Source organism: Talpa europaea, assembly GCF_964194135.1.
Source record: "Talpa europaea genome assembly, chromosome: 15".
In the NCBI taxonomy this organism is placed as follows: Eukaryota; Metazoa; Chordata; class Mammalia; order Eulipotyphla; family Talpidae; genus Talpa; species Talpa europaea.
Window position 1 is genome coordinate 76,478,870 of NC_140083.1, and position 25,059 is coordinate 76,503,928.

At 48.7% G+C, this 25,059-nt stretch overlaps 2 protein-coding genes across 2 annotated transcripts; both read right to left on the reverse strand.

The window, feature by feature from the left end:
* Positions 1–773: 773 nt before the first annotated feature.
* On the reverse strand, positions 774–9,689 carry DDX23 (DEAD-box helicase 23; the record flags this gene model as incomplete). Its single annotated transcript, XM_084256520.1, has 16 exons — positions 774–997; positions 1,403–1,577; positions 2,577–2,685; positions 2,893–3,044; positions 3,423–3,665; positions 4,372–4,549; positions 4,906–5,051; positions 5,347–5,572; positions 5,675–5,818; positions 6,073–6,185; positions 6,298–6,431; positions 6,685–6,823; positions 7,340–7,405; positions 7,502–7,595; positions 8,487–8,591; positions 9,481–9,689. 16 exons carry the CDS (start codon positions 9,687–9,689, stop codon positions 774–776), a joined length of 2,457 nt encoding a protein of 818 aa, XP_084112646.1.
* Positions 9,690–18,813: 9,124 nt separating this feature from the next.
* On the reverse strand, positions 18,814–24,492 carry RND1 (Rho family GTPase 1; the record flags this gene model as incomplete). The annotated part of the gene is made up of 5 exons (XM_084256532.1): positions 18,814–19,059; positions 19,778–19,912; positions 20,780–20,889; positions 23,482–23,569; positions 24,373–24,492. 5 exons carry the CDS (start codon positions 24,490–24,492, stop codon positions 18,814–18,816), a joined length of 699 nt encoding a protein of 232 aa, XP_084112658.1.
* Between the last annotated feature and the right edge of the window lie 567 nt (positions 24,493–25,059).

Here is a 25,059-nt window from a genome sequence, read left to right on the forward strand (position 1 = left end):
CTTCTCTATGGAGGATTTTCTTTCATGTTCCAAGTCAACCCACCATGCCCAGTGCCGTCCTCCAGTGACGCCAGGGGGGACTTGGAAGGTGACTTTAGATGGAACTAGACGCAGCCTTAATAGTCATGTGTTTATTCTCAGAACATACAAACATCTTCTCAGAGAATAGAAAACAGGAATTTCACTCAGTGACTTAAAGATGGACACAGCCGGCTCAACCTGTCCCCACATCTACTAAAAAATTCCCGGGGTGAGGGGTGCCTAGAGTGCACAGCACCCCGTGGCACAGGGGCTGTGCACAGCGCGAAACAAGGCTCTTGACTTGTTTTATAATCCAGATGGGCAAACAGCTGTCACAATGACAAGAGTCCAAGGTCCATAATCCCACAACGCCAGATCCCCTGGGTCATCTAGGGCAATGACGTTGCTGAAGCTGATGCAGTCACGTCTGTGCCGAAGAAGTCCACCCAGCAGCCAGTTTTTCCTTCAGTCTGCAAAGCATTGCCAACTGCTTGCCTCCGTAACTGGCAAAAGCCTAATGCAATCCCAAAGCTCGTCAGAGGGGCAGAGCTGGGCCAATTCTATGGCAATTTTTTCTATGCTTCCTACAGCTCCTCTCCACTTGCAGCCTCAAACTCAGGCCTTTAGGCCAGGGAGCCTGATTACTTCCAAAGCAAACCACCAGAACCCAGAGCGAGGACCTGGACAGACGGACATGAGGGTCCTGAAGAACAGGCTCAGCACATGCCCTTAAGTTCAAGGGAGGAGTGCTGTCAGGCAAAGATGGTCTCTTCCCGGCGCTTCTTGGTAAGGATGGTGCCTGGCTTGTGCTGGGCATCTGGGTGGTTGGCTAGTTCTGGGGGGCAGGACGACACCGGACTCTCCAGGATGGCTTGCTTCAGCTCGTAGAACACAGCAGAGTCCTCTTTGGTGAGGAAGGTGATAGCCACGCCACTCTTACCTGCTCGTCCTGTGCGGCCGATACGGTGGATATAATCTAGGGAGCAAGAGCAATTATCACAGGGGGCACCAGGCCAGATGCCCTGCTAAGCAGTGTCTGAAGGCTCCACACCTCTGAGGGCAAAAAATACAGCTTGCACTGACTGAAGCTGCGGTACCCCCAGCGCTCTCCATGGGTGCCTGTCTCCCCAGTGCCACTTCTGACAGTGGTCATCCTCCCAAACGAAGACAAGGACTGCCCAGCTCCCTGCTTCCACACGGCCTGAAGCTAGTGTTATCCCAGGTGCTGGAGGTACAAGTCCACATGAGGTGAAGGGCCGTTCTTACTGGGATGGGCAGTCCGGGCTACAGCTGTGACAGGTGGCAGAGTCCTGACTTCCAAGGGGAAAAGACAAAAAGCCTCCCTTTACCTCAGACTGCAGCTGCTTTCCCCGGCACTCACCTTCAATGTTCTTGGCCATATCATAGTTGACAACCATAGACACATCTTGGATGTCAATACCACGACCTGCCACATCTGTAGCCACCAAAATATCCTTGGCCCCAGCCTTGAGGTTGGACAGTGCAAACTCTCGCTGCTCCTGGCCTTTTCCACCATGCAGTGTACAGGCATTGTACTGTGGGAAGAACAGTGAGGTGAAGGAAGAGCAACGGCATCACGGAAAGACATAGCAGTTAAGAGGGAGTGGGCCACAGAGCAGCAGGGTAGGAAAAGAGCAAAGAGGAGAAAGAATGAGTACAACTGAGGTGAGGAGAGAACAGGTGAGTTCAAAAAAAGGCTGGGAGAGAAGGATGTGTGGCGTGGCCGGGACAACAGGGTAAGGTCGAAGGTAAAGCAACTGGGTACGACGTGAGTCAGATGAGAAAAGTAGTCAGAGATTGAGGGAAAGAGATTAGGGTAAAAAGCAAGTTTCAGAAGCTTAAGAAGGGACCTCCCTGGTGGTGCAAGGGGTTAAATCTCAGTGCTACGAAGCTATCCGCAGCCACTGCAGCATGAGTTCGATCCCCTGCCAGGGAACTAAGCCACATGGCACAGCAGACCTCTCCTGCCCTGCCCGCTGCTCCCCTCAGCAGTGTATTTCAGTAGATCTGCCTGTTTTGTTCCCCGCTCTGTCTCTCACCACCCCCTGTACCTCTGGCCTGTGCCCCAGCTCTTGTATGCGTAAATAAATCAATCTTAAAAAAAAAAAAAATTCAAGAAAGGAACACCCTTTCCCTCAAACACCAGTATCAGGAGTGAAGGACACTGCCTATCAACACCTGCCTCCTGACCACACTGTCCACCTACACCAAACACGTTTAACACAACTCACTCTGACCCACTCTCCTCCACATCCTCAGTCTGCTAGGAGGTACCTCAAAACCTCTTCTGGCCCCAGCCCACTTCAAGGAGACCCAAACCAGTTTTGGCTAGCACTGCTGGAATGGACAAGAAGTCCCAGCAACTGACCCAGTTCTCCTGAACCTATTCATACCGGCCTTATTCCTCTGGCCCTGACTTGTTGAACACTAGACAGATAAAAGCTGAGCGCTGAAAGCTGGAGCCCGGGGGAGCCCACGAGTTTTTGAAAGCAGCACCACAGAGACCAGACTTCACTCTCCCCTGCCAGACACACCCCCATCTTCTCCAAGGACTTGGCCAAAACATCACAGCCTTTTTTCTGGTTGACAAAAATGATGATGGGTGGATCAAAGCCTTGCTCCAAGATTGCCAGCAGCTTTTTCCTGGGGGGAAGTGAAAGAAGACAAAAATGAGATGCGTACCACCTCCCACTCCAGGATCAATCAGCCCAACGCTGATCTACACACACCAATTCCCAGGATCTTCACTGCTTCCCGAATAAGAAGACAAAATCTCTTCAACCAAGCAGAACAATCAACCTCCAGCCACCATTTGCCCCTTCTCTGTCTTGGCCCAGCTGTCTCCCATACCTCTTTTCTGACTCTGACATGAGGAAGACCTTCTGTTCCACACGTTCATGGGGTTTGCCTGCAGAACCAATGTACACCACAGCAGGTCGCCGAAGATAGCTCCGGGCCAGACGCTCCACCGCCGGGGGCATGGTAGCCGTGAACATGACTGTCTGTGAAAACAGGAGGCTCAGTACTTCCATCACATACCCCACCATCCCCCCAGGCAGGAAAGCCCAGGTTTCAGACTCTAAGCTGAGCGATGATGTGAGAGAGCCTTGGCAGGTATCACCCTTGTCAGTGCCTCACACTAGCCTGGGAGGGGGGCTGAGGCTTCTGCAGCACATATGGTGGGTAGCGGCATGACCCTTTGCAATCATTTGTCCACAATTAAATGGCTGCACTAATCGGGATTGTGTTAGGGATGTACTAGACATGCTGCACCATTTTGGAAACATGCTCTCTGGGCCTAGCTAGGCCCAAGAAGAGCCTTGGGTAGGTTTGGTATGGTAATTTGCCCTATTTTTCCCAACCCGGGGAAGCAGCCTTACCTGGCGATACTTATGTTTTCCTGACTCAAAGTTGGCCAACATCTTCTCAGGATCCTCAGCCTCATCTGTGTCAGGCTTCTGGTTGCTGACAGGCATGTGCTCCAGGATCTTCTGGACGTCTGGTTCAAAGCCCATATCAATCATCCTATCTGCCTCATCCAGAACCACATAGGTGCAGCGGCTTAGCACCAGGTAGCGGTTCTCCAACACATCAATCAGACGTCCTGGGGTAGCGATCACAATCTGGGGGTACAGCGGAAACACAGAGCCTCAGCGGGTATCCCTTTCTTCTGCCACCTATTAACTATCCACCCACTTGAGCAAAAGATGGAGCAACAAACTAGGGTTCCTCTGCAATTCCAATGCTAAGGAACTTGCGTCCCAACCTCCAGTTGTTTGGCAGTGAGAGTTCCTGAGAACTGGTTTGAAATCACTTGTTGCTTCTTTGGACGGACTGTTTTCAGGATGAATACAGTCTGAGTAAGGTCCAAGGGTTAGAGGAAGCAAAATCAAAGGAGGCTGCTTAAATGAAGAGAAATGAAGGGGTTGCATAAAAAGGGATAACACTTAAAAAGTCAACACAAGTTTCACTTCCTACAGCAAACTTTTAAGAAGCGCTCCTTCCCTGTCCTGAGAAGGCAACACACAAAGTCAGTGACATGGCCCGGCAGACTGATTAAAAGCACAGGTTTTCGATGTGAATCTCATCTCTGCCCATTGCCATCTGTGTGTAAAAGTGGGCAGGTTAGAGACCTGAGCCTCAGCTTCATCTGTAAAATGGAGGTATCACTATCTACTCTCATATGCTTGTGAAAGTGATGTACAGTGCAATCCCCACCACCTAAGCTCCCGACAATAATATGTATGAAACATGTACATCAGACTCAGAAATAAGAGCCTGAAATCAGAGCTTGCCCAACAGGCAGGTCGGCCACTGCCTAGAACAAACCTCACAACCCATGCGCAGTCTGAAGCCCTGGTCTTCTCTGGAGATGCCGCCAATGACAGCCACAGTGCGGATGCCTAGTGGCTTCCCAAACTTGATGGTCTCTTCTTCGATCTGCTGAGCCAACTCACGGGTAGGAGCCAGGATGATGGCATAAGGGCCCTGGTCTGACTCTTCGATCCTGTGGTAAATGAGGAATTCCGCAATTTCCACAGTTTTGGTTCTCATCCAATCATACCCCAGAGCAAGACAAAGTCATTCTTAAGGACAGGTATGGGAATGGGGAGGGCGGTGGGAAGAGGATGCTATGGTCACCCTCAAAAATCAGACACCAGGAGAGCCAAAGTCTCCAGGGAATAGTGCTTGCCAATAATAAAATCATATGCTTCTTTGAGATCATAATCCAATTACTCCTTAATATCTAACCCGGACTAGAAGGGAATCTACTTATCGATGTAAAAAGAAAACAAACACTCATTTGCCACTTTCACCTTTCCTGACCAGTCAAACCCCCCCAACCGGTGTCAGCTGACCCACCTGTCAATTTTGGGGAGAGTGGTGATCCAGACCAGCAATGGAATGAGAAAAGCTGCTGTCTTGCCACTGCCAGTCTCAGCCACACCAATGATGTCACGATTCTGTAGCCCAATGGGAATTGCCTGACGCTGGATAGGTGTTGGTTCCTGCAGTGACCCAAAGAGTAATGGGGACGGTCAGAATTATACCACCTGGGTTACCGCAGAAAGAGGGGGCACATGTGTTAATATAACAGGGTTCCAAGCACATCCATAGGAATGGGAACCCAAAAAAAAACAAGCAAAGGTCAATACTTCCACCAGAAAGTGACAGACAAGGTCACCTTGGCCCACTGGCAGAGGAAGGCATGAACTGCCAAGGAACAAAATTCTCTGATCCTAATGAAGATTGTACCCCCTAGAATGTAGGAACATGTCAGGTTACCAATCTGCCTCTCCTTACCTTGTAGCCACACTTATCAATGACCTCCAAGATGTGTGGCGGCAGAGAGGAGTCTTTCCAGGATCGGATGGGGTTGGGGATCTTGCCACCTTTGGTGGTGATGCTGTAGTCCTCACGGAAGATCCGCCAGTCCCTGTCCGTCATCTCATCTAACTTCTTCTGGGACCAATGCCGATCATCCCACCGCTGCTTGGCCTCCTTCTTACGAAGTTTGCGCAGTCTTGCCCTGAAGCAGGACGTGAGACATACGTGGAATCAAATTCCTTCATGACCTGGCCTGGCCTAGACTCTGGGCACTGCACAACCAGCCCTAGCCCTGACCACTCACTCCTCCTGCTCCTTTTCTTCCAATGTCCGCCTCTTCTCCATTAGGTCTCCATAGAAACGTGACTGCTCTCGTTTCTGCTGCTTCAGGTCAATGCCTGCAATGAAGCCTCGCCCCAACAGCTGGACTTGGTGCCTTTCTTTGTATCTGCAGTTGAGACAGAGGAAGAAAACAGAAGAGGCTGTTACAGCAACAGAAAGCAATGGCAGACTACCAATATGTACCAGTTCCCCTTCCTGGCCGGGTCTTCCTTCACCCACAAGGCAGCATGGCTGGCTGCTAGTTTACCAATTTTCCCACCCCATCCCATGCCATCCTATCTTACTCCCATCTCAGAAGTCACCAGTTCTCTTTGGAACTGCCTGGTTTAAAAGATCTACTTTTGGTCTGAAGTCACTCACAGGGGGTTGTAGTCAATGGATGTGTCCTCAGATGCATCCCACTCAAAAACAAACTTGCGGTCGTTGAGATGCCTCGTGCGGCGTCGCTTCTTGATGCCACCCAAGTAACGCTCCTGCCCATACAGAACACAAAGCCCATCAAGCTTGAGGCCCAAATCTCAAATTCAAATAACCAGACCTCATTTTTGGGTAGGAAAGAGACATGATGACAGTCAACGCCTGTACCTTAATGGCATGTAGTTCCTTGCTCTTATCCTTCTCTTCCCGAATTTTCTGCCGCCCTTCCTCATCCTCATTTCCATTGGTCTCCCGCTCCATCCGCTCCCTGCGTTCCCGACGTTCCCGTTCCTGAGGGTCTTCTGCAGATCAAAGAAAGCAAAGTTGCAGAAGAGCTCAGTGGAAGAAAGGGATCCAGACTCCAAAGGAGAGACAAATGGGAAGATTCATGAGACGAGGGAAATGGAAGAAAGATATTCTTCTCATAAACTTCCCTGACCCCTCCCACTGCCAAACTCCAGAGCAAACAAGTCCCCAGCTCTTCCGCATAACCTTATGAGCCCGCCCCTGTCTTGCCCACCCCGTCTGGGGACTGCACAGCACAGGACAACGAACCCAACATTTTCCTGCCCAAGTCTTGGAACTGTTTCCTCTTCTTCCTCTCTTCTTCGAGCATCTTCTGCCGCTCTTCCACCTCCTGCTGCCGTCGCTTTAGGGCTTCAGCCTCTCGCTCTGCTTTGGAGAGGAACTTGGGCTACAAAATAGATTGGAGCTATAAGCAAGGCTCTGTGAGTGAGATCACATGGCCAATGCAAAGAGAGCAAATAGTCTGAAAATACCGGCTCAGGCATTAACCTTATTAAGGAAAACACAAACAGGCCTAGAATCCTAGTATAGGTTAAATTGTGCCCTCCTCAAAATTTATGTGTTGAAGCCTTTAATAGTATTTCAGAATGTGACTGCATCTGGAGAATGAACCCTTAAAGACTTGATAAGACTAAAATGAAACTCTGAGGAGGGCCCCCAACTGGTCTCCTTATAAGGAAACATCTGAACACACAAGAGACACACAAAGGGCTTGCACAGAGGGAAGACCATATGGAAACAGAAAGACAGCCACCTACAACACAAGGAAAGAACTGTATCAGAACAACTGTACCGATACTTGATCTCAGAATTCTAGCTTTCAGAATTTCTGTTGTTTAAGCCACTCAGCCTGTGGTGTTTTGCTGTGGCAACCCTAGCCAACTAATGAAAGACACAGTCTTACCTTAGCCTCAGCTTCTTCCTCAGCCTTCTTCTTAGCCAGAAGTTCCTCCAGGGATAATGGCTGGGCCTGAAAGTAAGACAAAGGGCTTCAGTCCACAAACGCTCTCTCCTGTTGAAGAGCTTGAGGTGAACAGGAAGATGAGAAATCCTTCATCTCTTTTACCTTAGGCTTCTTATCACCATGTTCATCCTCATCATCCCTTTTAGAGTCTCTGTCTTTCCGAGATTTAAAATCTTTTCCTCGGCCAGGAGATAAACTTTAAGGAAAAAGAACAGGAAAGGTCCAATCACTGTCTTACCCCAGTCCCTGGATAAGGATCAAGCTGAGCCCCAAGAAGAGGATGGATGTTTTCTCATGACTCAACAAGACTGCTCACCCATCATGTCCTGAAGCTCTCCCTGGTAGCCATGGTAACTTTGCCTGCTCTAAAACTTTATAAGAGCCCCATTTTGGCCATATTCAACCTCAGTCTACTTTTCTGAAACTGACCTCTTCTGAAAAATGGGTCTACACTTACTAATGCAAAAAGATATTCTTCAAATAGCAGTTGCACATTGAAAAAAGAATCCTACTTAACTTTGTAATATACAGTGAATTTAGCCTATATTGCCGCCCACAGACACCATTCCCAGACACTGCTATATATGTCTCCTCCTCATTTTCCCTTCCTACCAGTCCCAGCAACCCTTTTTCCACACCTGCTATCAGTTTATGAAGATTAAAGAGATCTCAAACAGCCTGTCTTATGGTTGTTATGAGAATTGTCCTCTGCCCTGAATGCTAACCTATTTTTAGGGTCTAATAAAAACTTTGCATTGAAAAGTTTCCAGAGAAAAGAGCTCAAGATACTGGGACATTAAGCTATCCCAACAAATATGATGTATATCTTGAGCAGAAAACTGAATGGTCCAACAGAGCTACAGAATTATCTAGTACCCTGGGAATCCTTTCAAATGAATTTCTAAATTCTAAGAACAAGTGAACCCTTAAAAGGTTGTGACTTCATTAACTAATTATACTTTCTACAGAAAACAGGTGCCTTCTAAAAAAGACAGCTCTGCAGAAGCTGAATGAGCTCAGCTGCAGAGAGGACAAGTTAAGCGCATTCACCTAAGACCCACCCGCTCTCACTCCTCGGGTGCTGTACCTGGAGCGTTTGCGGTCCTTATCCCGTCTGTGCCCATCCTTATCCCGGTCTCGGTCCTTCTTATTCCGCTCCCGCTCTTTATCTCGTTCTCTGTGTCGTCGATCTCTGAAAACAGCACAGTTAAGAAGTTACTTGATATATAGGGGCCTCCCTGGTGGCCTAGGGGTTAAGTCTCAGCGCTCTCATGCTATCACCACTGCAGCCTGAGTTCATCCCTGGCCAAGGAGCTACCCACATGGTGCAGCAGACCTCTCCTGTCTCGCCCGCTGCTCCCCTCAGCAGTGTATTTCAGTGGATCCACCTGTTCTGCTCCCCACTCTGTCTCTGGAGAATCCTCTCACCCCCTGCACCTCTGGCCTACACTCCAGTTCTTTTTTTTTCCTGTGATTTATTATTTTTTTTAATTTAAATATTTTATTTTATATAATTCTTACATCTTTTTTCATCTTTGCACAATGTATGCATTTTCATTTTGGTTATATTCCCCATACAATTGCACACACACACACACCCCGCCCACCGTTTTGACTCTAGTCCTTCCTTTCCCAGCCCCTCCTTCCCCCCCCCACCAGTTCTTCTATGGAAAAATAAAAAATCTTTTTTTTTAAAGGAAGTTACTTGATATTTCTCAAGTAATCTGCTACACTGAAGCCCTAAAAAGATTCTTTTCTCCCCAAAGCAATATTTTGCAAATTGGGGAATGTGTTTCCTGGGAAAATTACGAAAGAATTTTAAGAAGGTCTTATCCATCAGAGTTATACTGCAAAGTATCAATAGTAACGACAGATCATGGACTATCTGAGCACATAAACTCTTGATCACCCAGACCTTCACCTTACCAGTTCCCTCCTAAGGCTTAATATCTGCTGGTTCACTAGTGTGGAGAAATGTATTAAAGACTAAAGTCCTAATACCTGAGGCACTAGAGAACGCAAGAAATAAGTGTGAGATGCACTCTCCTCTCCCATGGAACAGACATATAAAGTCCCTTTACCTCTCCGTAGATTTGGAACGGGAACGGGAGCGAGAACGGCTGCCTCCTCGACGTCTATCCCTCGACCGATGCCGCTTCCTGTCTTTAGACGGAGAAGACTTCCGGTCCCGGTCTCGGTCCCGCTCTCTGTCAGGAGTCCGAGATCGCTTCCTTTCCTCTTTGGAAGGTGAGGCATCACGGTCCTTCTTGTCAGCCAGCTCTCCTGCCATCTAGCATGAGTAAGAATACTTACTATGCACGAAGTACTACTAAAACCGCACCCCTACACGTGTGTGTATATGTAACTTAACCTCAAAACAAGCCTATGAAGCAGATATCCGGGCTTGCTTATAGATGAGGAAACTGAAGCACAATCTTATAAAATAACTTGCCTAAGAACACACAAGCAGTAAGTGGCACAGTTTCAAGCAGTCTGGCTCCGGAGGCCCAATAGTATTCATTACACTATACTACCTTTCCGTGATTCCTTTTTGTCTATATTCATTTCTCAAAGTAGACAATGAATATACCTATTTTAATTTTTTTTTAAAGATTTATTTATTTATGCATACAAGAACTGGGGCACAGGCCAGAGGTGCAGGGGGTGAGAGTGGGGAGCAGAACAGGTGGAGTGACTGAAATGCACTACTGAAGGGAGAAGTGGGCGAGGCAGGAGAGGTCTGCTGTGCCATGTGGGTCACCTCCCTGGCCGGGGATCGAACTTGTGCTGCAGAGACTGCGGAAAGCTTCACAGTGCTGAGCCCAGGCCCCAAATATACCTATTTTTATAGTACAACTGCAAGAGAATAAATAGTGTACTAGCTGTCTCTGGAAACATCCTGCATTGCTTATCTTAGGAGGTTACTAGGTCTGCCAGTCTACCAGGACGGGTCAACACACATATATCCAAAGAAAGCTCAATAAAGGGGGAGAAATGTTTAACTGAAGATATGGGATTATAATCAGCACACCAAGGAAAATTTAAATTTAAATGGAGAGACAAGCTCACTTTCATGCAGCTTAAAGGCAATGTACTTTTTCGTTGTGAGAAGGGAAAAACTTAGTGAAGGGTACCCTTCTGGTGAACCTATAATTATTTCAAAAAAACTAGAGCTCACAGACATTGATTGATAGTCCCTACTTAGATTTTCATACCTTGATCATTACCTAGTCCTATGAAAGGTGTGAGAAGGAATTTATTTTGTTCCCCTCCTGTCTGGTGGTGGCACCAGCCTTCAGACTACAACATCTACATCAGCTGGGAATTAACATGACAGCAAGTCTGAATCTGCCTCTACAGCTACAGTGACAGCTACGCCTAAATCATCATCATCCCTAATACTTGGGATAAGTTCTCAGAACTTATTTTATAAGTTTTAAGCTTACAATTTCCCTTTCTCATTCCATATATCTCTAAGAAGGAAGACTGTGTAGAGAAAAGAATAATTTATTTCACATTCACTGGAGAAATGACTGGATGTTCTGTCAGTACATCATTCATATCACACGGAAATTATACTTTTGTCTCTTCCACTTATAGCCCAAACAGAACGATTCAGAAGAAAGGCTATCTCCTTTACAGAGCATTCTGGATATCACTCATTCTTACACCAAATATTCACTGAGCTCCTAGAAGATGCCAGAAACTGGAGATATGGCAGTAAACAAAACAGTCTCTGATCTCATAACACTTAAACTCCAGTGAAGCAGACAGTAATTAAACAGATAAGAGAATGGTAATGAGAGCTAAAGAGGAGACTAAAACAGGGTGATATGATGGGGAGGGGTATGAACAAGAAACAGAGGGCTCAAGAAAGAATTTTTTTAGATGACATACTAACTGAGACTTGAATGATGGGAAAGAGAGAGCCTGCAAAGAAGGAAGGGAGGGAACTTATTGGGTGGAAAGGACAGAAAGAACAAAGACGCTGGGGCAGGAACTACCTTAGCATGGTTGCTGATTAAACACTGAGCAGCAGTCACCCCCGGGGGGAAGACTAATTAAAAATGAGTTCAGGGCCTCTCTGGTGGTGCAGGAGTTAAAGACACAACACTATGAAGCTACCTGCAGCCACTGCAGCACGAGTCAGATCCCCGGCCTATCACGAAGCAACCCACATGGCACAGCAGACCTCTCCTGTCTCTTCCGCCGCTCCCCTCAGCAGTGTGTGTCAGAACATCTGCCTGTTCTGTTCCCCACTGTCTCTGGTGAATCCTCTCACCCCCCACATCTCTGGTCTAAACCCCCGTTCTTGTATGCATAAATATATAAACCTTAAAAAAAAAAAAAATGAGTTCAGAGAAAGGTAGCAGCCAGATCATGCAAATGTGTTTTATTTAGACTAGGGTAATGGAACTTGGATTTTACTTTAACTGCAATGGGAACAGGTATTAAACAGGAAGTGATGTGATCTAATTTTACACTTTTTAATTTAAATGATATTTAAAGGATTACTTTGGTGACTTGCATGAAAATACATGGTAGAGAAGAGTGGAAACCACTGAAGATGCTATTATAATAGCCTGGGCACGAGATAACAGTAGCTTGGTCTAGGAAAATGGCAACTGGATAGAAAGAAGTAGACAGTTTCTGGATGTATTTTGGAGACAGAGTTGACAGGACTTACTACGGAAGGGAGAAAGGGGACACAAAGATAACTCCTAAATTTATGGTTTGAGCCAACTAATGACTTAAGGAGTCATTAGTAACCAGGAATGAAACAATTTTAGGAGGAAATAAAAAGTTCCATTTGGTTATGTTGAGTGTGAGATGTAAGAAAACCAAGAGGATATTACAGAAAGGCAGTTGAAAATGCAGTTCTGGAACTCAGAGGGGACAAAAATTTGAGTCATAAATATAAAGAAGGCTTTTTAAGCCATGCACCTAAATGATATTACTTACATGGGCAGTATACAGTCATGCATTACTTAACCTGATGGGGATACATTCTGAGAAATCATCATTAGGAGATTTCACCATTGCACAAATGTCAGTCTAATTGCACAGACCTAGACAGGAGTCTACTACAAACCTAGGTTATATAGTATCACCTATTGGGATCATTGTTACATATGTGGCCCCTTGCTACTGTAAAGAATAAAACAGAAAAGGTCCCAGGTCTGAACTTTGGAACACTTTAATATTTAGAGGTCAGTTAAAGAAGCCAGTTAAAAAAGACTGGAGAGAAGCAGCAGCAGTGAGCGAGGAGGGGAAAAAATAAAGAATGGCACCACAGAAGCCAAAAAACACGTTTTCATCCGGGAATGGTAAACTGTTTCAAATGGACAAAGATGAGGGGATAGAGAAGTGACCCTTGCCTTTGGGTAAATGGAGATGATTGGTGACCTTCACAAGAGCTGTTCTGAGGGCATGGTGGAAACAGAAGCCTGAGTGGCATGAGTTTAGAAGAAAATGAGAAGAATAAAGACAGTAAGGAAAAGCAACTTTTATTATAGTTTTATCAATACTTATCACAACAGCCAGATAACCCTGTGACTCTAAACATTTCTTCCCAGCAATCTTCCTCACAAATCTCTAGATATATATATTTGAGTTCCTCAGTTCTTGTGGGGTCTGCTGTCCTACAACGAGGTATTTAGCCAGCATCCACTATATGCAAGGTACAGTGCTATGCAGCTGTGTGGGTCACGAAAGGAAAGCAGGAAGATCCTGACCAGAGGCAGCTTATAGAACAAAACACATACCCTACAGAGACATGTGCCAAGGTGAAGGCTCAGAACAAGTATAAATTATAGGAATTCAAGGGAGAAGTTTCGTTTCACTTGTAAAAGGGGATCTGGAGAGGAAATAGGTCTTGATCTTTTACGTATAAGTAGAATTTAAGGATGTGTAACTGAGGATGCAGATAAGAAGTTATTGCCGGCAAGAGAAATAACACAGAGGCGGGAAAGCATGACTGATTCTGGAAGAAAAGCCATAGATCCAGTTTGGCTGCAGCAAGGGCTACTAGAAACATGAAGATATGGGTCAGAATGGGGGTATCACTGAGGGCGTGCCCATGAGCAGAAGTCTGGCCCCTAGCATCGGCCAGAGACCTGGCCTGTGCCCCCAGAAGCCAGCACTCCCCCCTGGGGCCCGCACCCCTTCGCTCCCGCCCGACCGAGTTTGCCGGGCTCATGCCCCTTCCCTGAGGTTTTCTTCCTCGCCTTGTACTGGAGGCAGGGGCCACCGCCTTGCCCCTACTCTCGCCCTCTCAGCAAGCTCGTGGGGACCACTTCCGACGCGCGGGACTCACCACTCTTAAGTCTGAACCGCCTAACGCGGCCTCAACGTCGCGGAACAGTCGCCATCTTCCCCGTTTCCTGGTCGCCGAGCTGCCCCTCCAGCCGCGCGGCAAGCTGGGAAGGCGAGTTTCTGGTCCCGGTGGCGCAGGCCAACGGGGCGGGCCAGAAAACTACCAATCCCAGAAAGCATAGCGCGAGCGCCGGTCCTTGGCCGCGGTGTCTGCTGGGCAATGTGGTTCGCCAGGCATTTGGTCGGCTGAAGTAAGAGTTTTCTGTGGACCGGCTTCTTGCAGAAGGTTGTCCAGCAGCGTAGTCTTCCAGGAGTAAGCTGGTCATGCTAGAAACTGAGGATAACGACTATCATGGCCTGTGCTTACGACCGAGGAGCTTAAGTGCTTCTTTAGCTGGCGGTAACACATAACAACTGCAGTAACAAATACTTTGTGGAAAAGTGTAAGATTTTGAGATAGGTTGTTAGCCTCATTTTACAGGTGGGCAAACTGAAGGCCAGGAGTAGCCTAGTATTCATACTAAGGGTGGGACAGTTCTTCCTTGTGCGGGACTCAGAGTTAGGTGGACCTTTTAGTAACCTTGGTACCACAGCAGTGTAAATGTTGGTAACATTCCCACAGTTTTTGTGACAACTCAAAGTGAGCCCACCTGGTGAATTCCACAACGCTCCTGGAAGTGTGGTGTCGCCTGAGCTGTGGCACCTGTTTTCTCAACATTCCAGTAGGATTAGTGGATTAGTCTTCTTGCCCTATGGAATCTTACCAGTTGTTAGGTTTTCTTTGTATTTTTGCTTCTTTCTTCAGTCCTCCACACAGGAGGACTTTATTTCAAATTGTATGCTCACTTTGTTTCTCTTTGGTCTTAGGGTTCATAATTCCCTTCGCAGAAAAAAAAAAAAAAACTCTTGCAATTTCTAGGGATATATTGAAGATGTACAAGAAGCTAAACCTTCTTCCCATTTTCCCACTGTCAGCTTTTTAGTTTCAGTCCCACATGGCTGTGTGTTTGGCATAGCTCGCTGAATGTGTTCAGTTCTTCCCAAACAGAACTTCATGGTAGATCCAAGTAATCCTAAAGCCCTGAGCATCAGGCACAAAGCCCAAAGTAACCTTGGAAGACTCACTTCTGCTCTTAGAACCCTGAAGCCTTTGACCTGCTCTGTGTACCCCAGAGAGAGAACCAAAGGAGGGTGGTGTAATTCACTCAGTGAACGCTGGAGGACTCTCCATTCACAGAATGGAACCCCAGCTAAGCCAGACCAAAGATGTAGGCTGGAACCTTTAAGAACAGCTTCTGAGGCGCTTCCCTGGTGGCACAGGGAGTTAAGACGCTGCACTATGAAGCAATCCACAGCTACTGCAGCAAGAGTTCGATTCCCAGCTAGGGAGGTGACCCACATGGCGCAGCAGACCTCAACTGTCTTGCCCACTGCTCCACTCACCAGTGTATTTCAGTCAGCCCACCGGTTCTGCTCCCCTCTCTGTCTCTGGTGAATCTTCTCACCCCCTGCACCTCTGGCCTATACCCCAGATCTTGTATGCATAAATGAATAAATCCTAAAAAAACAAAACAAAACAAAAAAAGAACAGTTCCTGAGAATCTTCTAAGTACCCAACTCTAGGCTGAACACAACTTAGGTTACTTACTTTACTTAGTTCTCATATAAGTATGAAGTGGCTATTATCTCCTTGTTACTGATAAGGAGATTGTGCCTAAAAAAGATTAATTATGCCTTCAAAGGTCACACAGTGAAAAGAAAGGAGCCAGGATTCAACAACAGGTTATTTAACTCAGAGTCCATGCTCTTTCTCTATTTCCAGGTTACCATTCTTCACCATCTTTAAAGATGAGTTAATAGAGGGCCTCCCCGGTGGCCACCAGAGGGGGTCCCTCATGGCGCGCAGACCCCTCCTGCTGCCCGCTGCTCCCCTCAGCAGTGTACCTTGATCCCTCTGCCTGTTCTGCTCCCTGCTCTGGCTCTGGTGAATTCTCTCACCCTCCCCGCGCTTCTGACTATACCCAGTGCTTGTATAAATAAATACATCTTTAAAAAAAAAAAGATGAGTTAATAGAGAGCCAGAAAGGTGATGAAGGTTGTCCAAGTTCATAGTGGCAGAATTCCCATTGGACACATGTAAGACATTGAGCTAAAAGAATACTCATTGTTGGGCCTCCCTGGTGGTGCAGGGGTTAAAGACACAGCCAAAAAAAAAAAAAAAAAAAAAAAAAAAAAACCGGTAGCCACTGCAGCAGGAATTTAATCCCCAGCCAGGGAGCTAACCCACATGGCGCAGTATATTTCAGTTGATCCACCTGTTCTGCTCCCCACTCTATCTGGTGAATCTTCTCACCTCCTGCACCTTTGGCCTATACCCCACTTCTTGTGTGCATAAATAAAAAATATTTAAAAAAAATACTCATGTTGTGTGTCTTACTCTGCTAGTTATTTCACAAACATGCATCTTTGGTGATGGAGACAAAGACACAGCTTTCTATTAGGGATCTAGAGTCTCCCATTTGGCAAAAATACAGCTAGCAAGTAAGGGACCCATGGGATTATAGTTAACATAGAGATCCAACTTGAATCCTTTCTCCTTTACTTACTAGCAGCATGATCTAGGGAAAGTTACATAGCATCTCTAGCTTTTGTTTTCTCCTTTAGGGATAATACTGCCACTTTCCTCACTGGCTAGTCTAGCAGAGCAGTGAAAACTACACATCTGGGGCAAGGTTGCCAGGGTTGGTAGCCAGGTTCTATCACTTTCTGTGTGATCTTAGGCACACTAACAAATCTCTCTGAACCTGGTGTTTGTGGGGTTTTTTGCATAGAACTGAGGTGTAGGCCAGAGATGTGGGGCGGGGGGGGGGAGGGGAGATGAGAGGATTCACCCGAGACAGAGTGGGGAGCAGAACAGGCAGACTGACTGAAATACACTGCTGAGGGGAGCAGCGGGTGAGACAGGAGAGGTCTGCTACACCATATATGGGTTAGCTCCCTGGCCAGGGATTGAATTCAGGTTGTAACAGTGACAGTGCTGAGACTTAACCCCTTGGCCACCAGGGAGGCCCTGAACCTGTTGGTCTGTTGGAAAATGAGGTACTCCAGAGGGGTTATAACGGGAATAAATAACATAACTAATAAGCACCCCTGACCCATAGTAAACATTTAACAAGTGTTAGTTATCATTTATGAGGTTAAATGACTTTGTCTGAGAAGTTCTCAGTCATGCTGAGCACATTGTAACAATTCAATACATAGTAATGTGCATTCCCAGCACACTCTGAAACTTGGGGATGGGGAAGAGAGTTGTAAATCACTAAAGAGAAGGGATGTTAAGGTCCTTGAGCTGCCATCAGCAGGCAATGGAATTAAGGTCAAGAAAGCAGATTTCGGGCCTCCCTGGTGGCACAAGGGGTTAAGCACCACACTGTGAAGCAATCCGCAGCCTCTGCAGCATGAGTTTGATCCCTGGCCAGTCAGGGAGCAACCCACATGGCGCGCAGACCTCTGCTGTCTCACCTGCTGCTCCCTCAGCAGTGTATTTCAGTCAGTCTGCCTGTTTGTTTCCCACTGTTTCTGGTGAATCCTCTCATCCCCCACACCTTTGGCCTGTACCCCAGTTCTTGTATGCATAAATAAAATCCTATAAAATAAAAAAAAAAAAAGAAAGAAAAAGAAAGCAGATTTCACTTCTCGGAGGCCAGAATCTCACCGCCCTTGAGTCTTGGCTCCAATCTGTCCATCTTCTGTGAGGGGTGGGATCTCGGCAGCTTGGATCATTTACTGATGAGTCCACAGAGCCTTGTCTCTTTCCTCCAGACCACTAGGACAAAGGCTCTTAATCAGGACCAGTTTTTCCCAGGGGACATTTAGCCACATCTGGAGACATTTTGGTTATGACAACTGGTGTATGTGTATGTGTTGGGGGGGTGGGGCAGTAATGACATCAGCAGGCAGCGGCCAGGGATGCTGCTATATATACTTCCTAGTGCACAGGACAACCCCATTCAACAAAGCATCCTCTAGGCCAGAATGTCATTAGTTCCAAGGTTGAGAAGCCCTGCTCTACTGAGGAGCTGACTGGCTTAGTAGGTCTTGGGTGGAGCTGGGGAGGAGGCAGGGGTGGGGGTGGAGGGAGGAGAGAGCAGAGGATACAGTCACTCTGCAACCCAGCGTAAGGACCCTAGGACAGTTTTCCTCATATCAATGACCAAATGAAATAGAGAAAGAGACTACGGAAACGGAATGAATTTCTTTATATGTGTTATATTTTTCATTAATAAATAGGTTTTCTTCTTTAAACACAGAACATAGAACAGATTGAAACACTCCCGCCCTCGCCCCTCCCCCACCCTTTCCAAAGACAAGTCTATAAAACAAATGCCAGCTGTGCTGCCCTAAGGGCAGAAAAAGTCTGGTGACCCTCGCCCAGCCCTGCCCCCTATAGCACCACCACCCCCACACCGCAAGAAAAGGGGGGTCTGTGGCTTCTCCCTCGGACCCTGGGGACTTAGGTGAGAAGCATGTGAATGTATGATGTCACCTCTCCAGGAGGCATGGGCTATGCAAAGATGAGCTTGCTTTCTCTTTGACCCTGACCAGCTCCTGCCATGCTGACTTCAGTTTTGAAGCACCTGGGCCCAACTCCCCAGGGAGCTGCCTCTTGGCTTCTCCACCCTCCACTCCTCAGAGGGGAAGGGAAGGGCTCAGGGACCCCTCCGATCCCCTGGCCTGCATGGAAACGCTGTGTGGAAGAGGCGTGATGCTGCAGGTGAGGCTCCTGTAGGCTCCCGAGCCGTGAGGCCAGCATGCCCCCAACCCCCACACCTTTCCTTCCTCTGGAGTTGGGGGCACTGGGGCAGCTGCCCCCTCCACAACCTAGTGCCTGGCTTGGGGTGTGATGGCTCTTTCTTAGTGTCAGGTCCTCAAGCCGGGCCTGGCTCTTTCCTTATCCCGTCCTGTCTCCTTCCAAGCCCTCACTGTGGCCATCTGAAAAACTCATGTCCGGTGTCTTAAATAGTCTCATCCTCCCTGTCCCTGTGCCTCTGCTCCCAAGGGAGGAGACGGGAGGCTGTCTCCCCTCTCCAAATCCCCCTTCACATAATGGAACAGCTTCTGGCCTTTTCCTTCTTGAAAGTAGAAGAGATGAGTTCAGAACGACTAGGAAGATGGAGCAGTCGCTTGGAAAGGCTTCGAACAGGGCTCTTGGGGGGCACTGGGTTGGGCTTGTTCAGACACACGATGGACGCCGTCCGGAAGATGCTGTGGATACTCTTCTCTGAGGTGAAAGCGGAGCCTTCCAGGTAGATTTCTGCACCCAGCTGCTTGGCTATTGCACAGCCCTGTGAGTGGTGGGGTGGGGTGAGATAATCAAAGTTGTGTTCCACGATGGCTTGGAAACACTGCCTATCTATGGTGAGCGACCCTCCCCGGGCCTACTCTGAATGGGATCCAACAGCCAGCCTTCCACCACCACCCTCTGCTGATTATTTTCTGAAAGTGATGCCTAACTGCACCTTAGAATCACCTGGAATACTTTTAAAACCATACTGAGGCCAGATCAAGTAAGTCAGAATTTCTGGCAGTAGGGTCTAGGCATTCATAGTTTTAAGAGCTCCCCAGATGATTCTAATGTGAATTGCTGGTTTAAAAGAACTGATCCACATACTCTGATGTACATAAGAAACATACAATTCCCATGTCTTACTCTGACTGACTATAGGTTTGGAGCCAGGAACCCTAAGCAGCTCTTCTACTGCTTGTATTCCTAAGCAGGTGGTCTACAGAAAACTATGAGAAGCACGGGCACATGCATGAATGGCTCACCAGCCAATGGCCCACCTATAGCATAAATCAGGTAGACAGGTACCCCCCACCTCTATTTAGATAGACAGGTACTCGACCACCAGCTTGCTGATGACAACTCGCACCCCAGAACACCAATTCTGTTTCACCATAGTGAGTGAGTTTGAACAAGGGCCATATTTCAAGTCAGCCTGTAGCCTTCCCCATCCTCAATACACACATATATATACACACACACACACCCCACATCCCTACCTGCTCATAGGAGATGGGCGCCTGCTTCTGGTGGGACAGCTCCATCAGAGTGCTCAGGTCTGTTCTCAGGTCGGTCTTACAGCCAATAAGCAAAACACGGGTACTGGGACAATAATCCAAGATTTCTGTCCTCCACTAAAGGGCCACACAAGAAGGGGGAAAGAGGAAGGAAAGAGAGTCAGTGAGCGGCAGAGATGGGGAGAAACCTGGTTGGCAGCATCACACACACCATCCAGCTTATCACCAGCCAGCCTACCCTCTGAGTCACAGCATTACCACTGCACTAATTACATCATCTTCCTGCCCATGGGGCTTTGAGGCCACAGGAGTGCTGTCCCAAGAGCCTGCCCCTCATTCAACAACCCAGGTGCCAGAGACAACAGAGGGGCAAGTATTCTCCCACTGTCTGCCACGGATACAGGCATGGGGCGACTCCCTCAACACAGTCAAAGGTCCTGCAAGTGCGAAATGCCAGAAGAAAGTCAACCTGTCTCTTTCCGAGGGAAGGAAATAATCCCAGAGACTTCTAGAAAACTAGGCAAGTTCTACGAGGTATGCTTTGAATTCTCATTATAGGCAGACCTCGCCACTCAGACCAAGGAATTTCCTAACAGAACTTGAGCTCAGACTTGCCTGGCTTGCCCAGTGCTCCTGGGATCAAGGTCTATAGAATTGTCTCCAAAAGGCCCACCACTGACCCTCAAATTGTATCACCAAAGGGCCCTCTGATTTTCAGGCCTTTTCTTCCTGTGTATTTGATACTATCCTCCATTGCTGGGCCTCTGGCAGAGCACAGGGTAGTGGCAAGGGCAAGAGGCAGAGAGGGCAAGAGATCTGGGGTCTAATGCCAGAGCTAGGTGAATGGTGCGGTTGCAGGCAAGTATCTTTCCTCCTTGACTTCAGTTTTTCCTATTTTGCAAGAGGGGATTAGATAACAAGGTCCCCAATATTTCTTTTTATTCTTGGGCTGCGCCAAAGATTGTAGATTTCATCCAGCCTTACCTTCTTGAGGGCACTGTCCACTGTCTCCGGACGGCTGATATCAAAGCATAGTAATACTGCGTCCGAGTCGCTGTAGCAGAGTGGACGGACATTGTCATAGTAGGGAGAACCTGGTGTAGGGCAGAAAGACCTGATGGTGAGCCACAGCATTCTCCCTACCCTAGAGACCTCAACCCTCAGCACTCCTGTGGCCCCAGGATAGCATTCTTGGTCCCTTAGGTTAGCTGGTCCCACCCAACTAACCAATGTGCTGTAGCCCGGAAGCTTGGGTCCTGACCACCTGCCAGAGGTAGTCCTGTAAAAAGGAAAGGAGGCAAAATAGACAGAGGGGGAGAGGTTAGCGTATACTTTGACCCTGTCTGGGTCTCCTACAAGTGGGCTTCATTTAAGGACTTGTTTCCTGAGTCCCAGAGGAGGATGCCCCCAGCCCTGAAGAGAGATTAGGGCCTATTTAAAGGTTCCTCTGCTGCCCACACTGCCACTTCCTGCTGCTCCAGGGTCTTCCCAATGAAGAAACAAACTTGCCTGTTACATAACTGGTTGCCCTGCTTCTTTGCTATAGAGTCAGAACTCGAGGCGCCTGGTAGGGGAGGGAGAGCATCAAGGATTTAGGGTCCTCCCACCAAACTGGATTACACTGAAAGGGCCAAAGGGAAGCTGTTGCCCCCAACCCCCTAAGATCTCAGAGAGGCAGTCTCAAATACGCCTGGGGATTTAGAGGTTTACTAGGAGGAGGCGAAGAGTTGGTGCCAACCCAGGTGGTCCAATATGAGAGAATGCTAGGGGCTGAGCCTGCTCCCTCCACCCTAGAGAAGGAGCAGTAGCAGATTTGGAACCCAGACAATCCGTGCTCAGAATAGCAAGCAGCCCCTCTCCCTGCATCACAATCTCCATGGAAACTGGGGGAATCCAAGTTGGGGGGCTGGGTTGAAAGAAAAAAATGGAGTACAGGGGAGTTGGGATAGCTGCCCGCTCCTTCAGCAATCCGCCCCCATCCCCTCCCTGAGGTGGGGTCTCAGCACCCACTGCAGCAGTGAGCACAGGGAGCACTGCAGGACTGGCAGAGGGGGAGGGAGGAGGCATCCACTCTGGCTCCAAGCAATCCTTGGACCAAATGAATCCCCTCAGAACAGCAAATGAATAATGGGAACAGGTTTGACTCTGGCCCCAGTGTTGGGAAGCCCCATCCCACACACCCCTGCCACTTCCTCCTCTGCGCGGGCACCCAATTATAAAGAGGGAGTTTGCAGATAACTGACAGCTTGCATCCTTTCATGGGGGGGGCGGGGGCAGGGCAGAGATGCGACACAGGGAATAGAGACCACCCTTGCTGATTTTCCATTATCTGGATTGGAATTCAAGGGCTGCATTCTGACTGCGGGAGGAGGGGGAAGCAGCAGGGCAGCCAGCACTTGGGGAGGGCAAGAGTAGACAGGGAGATGACTACAGTAAGCTACAGTAAGATTCTGCAAAGATTAAAAGGTGGACAGTGTACAGCAGACGGAAAGGCATATATCATGCGGCCAAACTGCATTCCAGACAGATCCAGCCGGCATGGCAGAGTCCGGGGTAACTAACCTGCCTTCCAGCCCCTGGCATGGCCACAGAGGAGGGCATGCACGGTTGAGGAATTTTTGTTTTGTCTTGGGGAGAGAAAGCAAGGGAGGTATCATTTTCTGTTTACCCATCCCCTAGCCCCAATCTTTACAGACCTCAAAATCAGATCATGGGAACAAGGGCTCTTTGGAGGAACAGGATGGCATGTTTATTATATGTAACAGGAAACCCCTAGTGATTTATAGTTCCTCTTTAAAGTCAGCCTGAATATGCATTTTTGGGGAGAAGTAGATGTTATTTTCTCAGCATTTAGTCCTTGATTATAACTCTGAGCCCACTCTACTGATAAAGAATTGGGGTAAAGGGAAGGTGGGATGGAGCTCCAGTCAAAGAAAGGGACAGACTGGGAGGTTGGAAAAATACCGCTTTCTACATTTCAGAAAGACAGGGCATCTTCTGCCTCAGCCAGAGGTGGGGAGAGAGGTGGGGGGAGTGATGGTTGGAATCAACATCCCCCCCACACCACTATCCTCTATGTGACTGTGCCCTATATTAAGCCATCTCCCCCACCCCCAAAGGATGATGCATCACTTCATCCCGAGCCGCAGCGGTATGACAAGCACAGCGGAGCTGAGCTGCGGCAGGCAGACAGCAGCGGCCCGAGCTGGAATGCAGGAGAGAAAATTGAATCAGGAACAACACTGCCCCAAAGCAGGCTCGTCTCCCTGCCTCCTCCGCCACTGACTCCAGCAGCAATGCCTGCTGCCTCTTATTTTACGCTGGGGCAGCAGCAGCTGTGTGTGCATGTGTGCACATGTGTGCGTGCGTGTGAGGCGGCGGGGAGCGGGGCTGGAGAGTGCTGTCTGACTGTCCCCCATAGTATCATGGGCTCACCTGACCATTCCAGCCTTCAAAAGGCTGGAGCTAGACCCTGAGAAGCGATTCTAGTTTGCAGCTCTGGACCACTCAACCGAGGGAACCAAGACCACCCCCCCCAAAATCAAGGAAAGTTCAGGTCCCCTTCTTTCACATTCCTGGCAAGCACCATACTTCTCCCCGTCAGAAAAGGAAACAATTTCTAAAAGACCGCAGCCCCAGCAGACCAGCGGAGGTGGGAAGGGGGCGCGGGGGACACACATTCTTACCTGAGGTGTCCCAGAGACTGAGCTCCACTCTCTGCTCCTCCGTCTCCAAGCAAGCCGTGTAGTTCTCGAACACCGTGGGCACATATGTCTGTGGGGAGAGAGCAACTATCGCATCCTGGGCACCCCTACCCGCCTCACCTCCCGTAGTTAGTACTGACGACACAAGAAGCCGCTCATCCTGATGGGGCACAGAGGTGACAGGAGAGTCAGAAGCCAAAGGAGGGGATGCCTGGGGTAGGACCACATGGGACAGGAGGGCAGGGAGGGCAGAGGTGCAGGCACTTTGCTCCATCAAAATCAGAAACGTGAATATGACTTCCAAACAGGAGGAGCCCCTCATGTCCTAGATGCTCGGGAGACAGTTTCATATTCATTCATTCATTCATTCATTCATTCTCTCTTTCTCTCTCTCCTTTCATCCCCATCTGTCAGTCTGTCTGTCAGTCTCCCAACTTCGGAGCTACAGGCAGAGTCTCCCGTTTCTCTTCTCCCCACAATCTCCTGGTGCCATCAGAGGCCTGCCTGGGGCATGCCCACAGAACCTCTCAGAAGGGGTGAGGGGACCAGCAGGTATTGTGTCCAGAGGTACCCCCACTCTCCCGCGTCCCCAGCTCCTCTGACAGCACACTCCCAGAAGAAGAGAGGTAGGAGGGGATTCGATCCGGGGGCCTATGGGTGAAGAGGTGAGGAGGAGCCACCAGGGCGGCAGAAGTGGGACGCGTCTCAGGGGAGGCTAAGGCAGGGCGATGCCCCAGCCAGAGGGCGGCCGAGAAAGAAGTGGGTGAGAGGGGTGTGGTAGGGAGGGGGGAGCGTCTGCGCTCCCGTGCAGGTGGGCATCACCCCCAGGTGGGCAGACAAGGGGGAAGCGCTGGCCGCGAGGGCGGAGCTCACCTCGGGGTAGCAGTCTTTCGCTAACACCTGTAACATCGCTGTCTTCCCACACTGCACGTCCCCCACCAGAACCAGCTTACATCTGGCTACAACTGGCTGGGGGGCCCGTCTCTCCTTCATGGTTACGGCCTCCGCGGAACTTCAATTCGGATTCAGAGGAGCGAGGGCTGCGCCAGGTGAGTCTCCGCGCGCCACCTGCTCCGGGCTCCCTGCCTCCCTCCAACTGAAAAGGAGGCCGGTACAGCCGCTTTATATCTCCTCGGCGGAACCAATCACAAGAGGAGGCGGGTTCTGTGACGGCCAATCGCTGAGGTGGGATCCCCTCCAGTAGCCAATGGTAGCAGGATATGAGTCAGTGCGCTCTTCCTCCCCTCCCTTTCTCTTAAAGGGGCACCGTTTCTTCCTTTGAAAGGGAATTCCCACGATGATTTGCGTCTGTATTAAGGAATGAGGGAAGGGAGGTGCCACGAACCAAATTAAATGGTCACGAGTGAGCACCAGTTAGTTTTACAAACCGTAAACCAGCCATGAATGCAGAGAGCGAGGTCAAGATGGAGTTGTTCCAAGAGCAGAGCAGCACCTGGCTAAACTATGACAGGTGGGGGGCGGTGACCCCACAGATCTCAGACCATCTTGTTCCATCTAATCCCCACCCAAACCAGTAGAGCTCCTGTGGTACCCCTTCAT